At 56.6% G+C, this 5,223-nt stretch overlaps 1 protein-coding gene across 2 annotated transcripts in view; it reads left to right on the top strand.

The window, feature by feature from the left end:
- Nucleotides 1–1,924, top strand: part of LOC101641301 (tyrosine-protein kinase ZAP-70) — a 14,519-nt gene extending 12,595 nt beyond the window's left edge. For both annotated transcript variants that reach the window (XM_013005126.3, XM_045283977.1), the window contains 3 exons: nt 4–144; nt 243–355; nt 1,755–1,924. In XM_013005126.3, coding sequence (XP_012860580.2) covers nt 4–144; nt 243–355; nt 1,755–1,878 — 378 coding nt within the window. In that variant the 3' untranslated portion in view covers nt 1,879–1,924. The remainder of the gene's footprint in view (nt 1–3; nt 145–242; nt 356–1,754) is intronic.
- Nucleotides 1,925–5,223: the final 3,299 nt, after the last annotated feature.

Below are 5,223 nucleotides of genomic sequence, written 5' to 3'. Positions count from 1 at the left end.
CAGGCACGCTCCGCGGGAAAGTGGCCTCTCAAGTGGTACGCGCCCGAGTGCATCAACTTCCGCAAGTTCTCCAGCCGCAGCGACGTCTGGAGCTACGGCATCACTATGTGGGAGGCCCTGTCCTACGGCCAGAAGCCCTACAAGGCAGGCACCGCAGAGACGGGCAGGGGCAGGGGCGGGGAAGGAACGGGGGCGGGGGAGGGGCTTGTGCCTCACCTGTGTCTTCCACCTGGCTGGAGCAGAAGATGAAGGGCCCCGAGGTGAATGACTTCATCAAGCAGGGGAAGCGGATGGAGTGCCCGCCGGAGTGTCCGCCGGAGCTGTACGCGCTCATGAGAGACTGCTGGACCTACAAGTGAGTGCGGAAGGGGGCCCTGGGCCAATGGGACAGTCCCCCGCATCATTCTCCCCCAGTGCCAACCCACCCAAAGATGTCCATGCAGTACATGTGCATCTCCATGTGTCCCCCGACCCCCCCAGCTCCTGGTCCCCACTGCTCTGGCATCTAAGATCCTCACGGCCTCCCCAGGTCTACATTCAGAACACGGCGGAGGGACTGCTTCAGCTGACACTCCGCAGCCTCACACCACAGTGCCCCACCTATGATACCCAGCCTCAGGGTTAATACTCCACCGTCCAATACGCCACAGTCCCCAGTCTGTCTACACTGGGCACCCACTTACCCAGACAGACTCACACGGAGTCACTCAGTCACTCTATTCAGAACCCCAACTCTGTCTGGTTGAAGCCTGACACATGAACCTGCTACCATCCCCGTCCCAGTAATGTTCCAACTTCCAATCAGACAACAGGCCACACACACACCTACATTTTCATTACTTTCTGAACTCCAACATCTATTACCCCATTATAGCCAACATCCAAGATGTTGATCCCCAAATCCAACCCAGCCAACGAGTGGACCCCTCATGGTGTCTATTCTACTGCCTGTCAACCCAACATCTGCTAGCCTATCCTTCATTGAGGTACCTGGCACCCCAGCATCCAAATACTTGGACAGGCCAGCATCTATACATGAATTTCACACACACACACACACACACACACACACACACACACACCCTGCACACAGTACCATTAATACCCAACTCCACTGGCCAGACATGCCATGAACATGCCAGCCTTCCATTCAATGGTAGGCGACATGTTGTGCGTTCAAGTTGATTCTGCCCCATAGCAAGCCTGAAGGACAGACTAGAACTGCCCGAGGATCTCCTAAGCCAACGCTGTTATGGAAGCAGATGGCCTCACCCTTCCCCACAGAACAGCTGAAAGGTTCACACTGCTCACTGCAGTTCTTGGCTGAGCACCATGGTGCCACCAGAGCTCCTTGTGGACAACATCCGCGCACACATGGATACCCCAACCCATGGTACACAGGACCCTAGCTCTTAACACCCCAGCTCCCTATGGCCAGAAGTTGTTCCTCAGTTTCGATGAATTCCATTCCCAAGTCCTCACCAGTCAACGTTCAGTATCTTGGTAGCCTGGCATCTTGTATGCCAACAGCCTGCTTCTCCCAGGCGGACACAGTAACCCCCAGACTGCAGTGCTCACACCCAGGAGAGCACCCTAGGAGAAGCCAATACCCCACAGGCCCAGCGGGCCTCCTGCTGATTTTCCGAACCCTGAAAGGCCCAGGCTCACCTAGCTATGCCCACACCTGCCACCCTCTGCTAGTTGGCTTCTGGGTGGGGGTGTGTGTGGTCAGTGGCTCTCTATCTGCCCCGCAGGTGGGAGGACCGCCCAGACTTCCTGACAGTGGAGCAGCGTATGCGGACCTATTACTACAGCTTGGCAAGCAAGGCTGGGGGGCCTGATGGGGGTGGGCAGGGGGCTGAGGCTGCGTCCACCTGAGCTCACGTGCCCCAGGGCCTGAAGACCTCTGCCTTGGACCCCAGGCCCCAGCTTTCTCCCTGCTGCCTGGGCTCCATTCTCCCAGGGCCTTCACTCTGGCCAGGTTCAGGTCCACCCCTGTCCACATCCCCTAGCTGGCCGCTCTCTTCTCCGACTAAGGAGAGAGGATGGGTGTGGGGAGCCCCCCCACCACCACTCCCGGGGTGTGTGTGTGCTGTGTGGCCTGGTCTTGGGCTGGTATTTATTGGGGAGTTCTCTGGGGCTGATTGTGTTCCCTGCCTTCTGACGGGGTGGACGCAGCCCTCCCGGGCAGCGAGCCCTCAGCTCCGGGAATAAACCCAGCTTCTGTCTGCGTTGCGCACCCCCATCTTTTGCGACGTGGGGCGGGGTGGGAGCTGCGTTACTGGGAGGGCTGATGGGAAGACATGTCGGAGGGGCGCTTTTCTGTGTGGGCCACACCTGGATGCCCACTCCCTAGTCCCCTGCCTCCTGCTCGGAGGACCAGGCTGGGCAGCTCCCGTGTCCATCTTGGAAGCATCTTGGTGACCAGTGAGAGGCTGGGGCAGAGTGGCACATGCCGTGTCCTCAAGCAGGCAGGCTCTGATGCCATCCCACCCCTGCCTGGGCCGGGAGAGCATCGCCAGCAGCCTGGGTTCACATCCTGTCTCCATTACAGTATGCTCCATGGCCTTGGGGTAGTTCCCTCTGCGTTTCAGGTGGGGGTGGAGTGGGGATGCTGTGAGCACCACTGGCCTCAGCTTCCTTCCTGTCTGAGCTGCATGGGCTGGGCCGTTCTCCACGTGGGCTCACCAGTCGGATCGCTGGAGAGTGTCGGACAAACGTCAGGGAAATACGTGGGTGTGTTTCAAAATTTCTTCAGGTAATTCTGTCACCCAGCCTCCCACTTGCCCTCCCCCACCTTCCTCCCTCGGCCCAGACAGTCACAGATGGAATCTGCATCCCTGTATTCCCCAAACACCTGCTTAGACACACAGAAGGGCTGTCTCCAAGCTCCTGCGGTCTTCGTTTCTCCTTGGGGAGAATTGGGCGTCAGCGTGAACCCAGCAGGTCAGGGGAAAAGGGGCCTGCCGCCTGAGTTTCTTCTTGAAGTTGCATCCCGCCTGTATTAGTCTGGGTAGACTAGAGAAACAAATCTGTGTGTAATAGTTTTATATAACAGAGTAATTGTATATTAAGAAAACATCCCAGCCCAGACCAGATCAAGTCCCTAAGTCTGATATTAGCCCATATGTCTGATACCAGCCTGAAAATTCCTCTTCAGACTCACGTAACACATGCAATGACATTGAATGCAGGAAGATCACAGGCCAGTGGGTGGGAGGTCTTGTGGATCCAGTAGCGTTGGAAGGATTTCAGCGCTGGCGTGGGTCTCCATGTGGCTCCTCCAGCTCCATGTGGCGTGTCAACAGGAATGTTTCACAGAGAGTCAGTGTTTCTGGCCTCCAGTGAGCTGTTTGATCTCCAGAGCGCCTCCAAATGAGGTCATCAAGCTATGACCCGATTGACAGGCTAAACTCCACCCCATTCACTCTTAATTGTCTCAAGTAGACACCAGATTATGTAACTACCACACCACCCCCATCCTCAACTTGGTGACACATCCCCCACGCCCTACATCAGAGCTGTTGGCTCAGGAGAAAGACTCCTTTCTGGGCTCCTGGGTCTAGTCCTCTCCCTGCACTCGTCACCCCTCAGCCACATGTGGGATCCTGCCCATCCCCCCTCTGAGTCCTTCCTCCCCCTTCCAGGGTTGCCTGACATGTCCTTGTTGACCTCACTCCTGGTCAGCTCTTGCTCGTGCTGTTCCCTCTGCCTGGAGCCACAGAGTGTTTGAGCAGGGGAGTGTCCAGGGCAGTAGGAGCAGTCCACTGGTCACGCTGTCCATGTTGTTCTTAGGTCCCGTTGAATCGGTTCCGACTCAACGGCTGTATGCACAACAGAAGGAAACACTGCCTGCTCCTGCCCCACCCCCCCACTGTCCCTGTGCCCGAGTCTACTGTTGCAGCCCCGGTGCCAGTCCATGTCCTGGAGGGCCTCCTCTTTACCCTGCCCCTCCACGTTACCAAGCATGGTGTCCTTCTTCAGGCACTGGTCTCTCCTGACAACATGTCCAAAGTAGGTAAGGCGAAGCATTGCCAGCCTCGTTTCCAAGGGGCCCTCTGGCCGTACTTCTTCTGAGACAGATTATTCTCCAGCACCACATCTCAGACAGTAAACACGATTTTCACGGTCTGCATTTCTTTATGGCCATTACTAGGAGTTGTTTCATTTCGTGACGATTTCTGAAGATAATTTTATTTTCCTAGCAAGGAGGCAGGTGAAAAAAAGATCCATTTTGTGTGTCAGATACCTTGGGCATGCCAATGACTCCCAATCAATGTCTCTTGGATGAACAAATGATTTGTCTTTGCTTAGTAACCTCAAAGCTGGTGGTTCCAGTGCCTCTGAGAAGCACCGGGCAAGAAAGGTCTGGCACTCAGTCCCCCTTAAGAGGACAGCCTAGAAGACCCTATGGGATGTCCCTGCACAGAAATGAGAGATTAGTAACTCCATGACGGTGCGGGCTTCTTGAGTTGAATGAAGGAGGTGTAGTTCCACAGCGCGGCCACCAGGTGATGCTGTTCTCCAATCAAGGGCTGCTCAGCGCCTCCAATCTGGGGCCTCGCTGCTGCCACATCTCTCCGTTCCCAGGCCCCCAGCCCAGCCCCCTCTTCACTGTTCGTCCAGAGCTGCACGGGGGATCTTTCCTACAAGATGCTCTGACCAAGCTCGTCCATTTCCTTCCTGGGTTCCCCAAATATATCCTCGTTGTACTCATTTCTGCCTGGAGCCACGGAGATTGTTTGAGCAGGGGAGTGTCCAGGGATGAAGGGGGCAGGGTGGGTAGGTATCAGAGGGCTTGGGGTGTGGGGAACCTGGAAGAGACAACCTGCCCTGCTGGGTGCAGGGTTCTCCGGTCCTGGCCCTCTGTGGCCACAAGGCGCCTCTGAACTCCCTCCCTTCTTGGCCATGTGGCAGTGATAGCTTGTCCATCAGCCTCCTGACTTCCTGGTCTCCCGCTGGGCTGGTGGGCCCGGGGTCCGCAGTGACCCTGATTTCCTGCCTTTCCTGGGGCCTGGGAAGGGGAGGGCCTGCCCACATCCTGAGTGCTGAAATCGGAGCTGAAAGATGGTTTTGCTGGGAATTTCCTGTGTCTGGAGCCCCCAGGCTCCATTAAGCTTCCTGGCCTCCCCACCCCCTGAGATGGTGGCCTTTTCAGAAGCCCCCTCCCCTTTACACACACACACACACACACACACACACACACACACACACACCCTATCC

Source organism: Echinops telfairi, unplaced genomic scaffold, assembly GCF_000313985.2.
Source record: "Echinops telfairi isolate 266 unplaced genomic scaffold, ASM31398v2 ScPeMD7_7467;HRSCAF=8505_1, whole genome shotgun sequence".
In the NCBI taxonomy this organism is placed as follows: domain Eukaryota; kingdom Metazoa; phylum Chordata; class Mammalia; order Afrosoricida; family Tenrecidae; genus Echinops; species Echinops telfairi.
The sequence above is the reverse complement of the archived record's forward strand: the minus strand, read 5'-3'. Positions and strand labels throughout refer to the sequence as shown.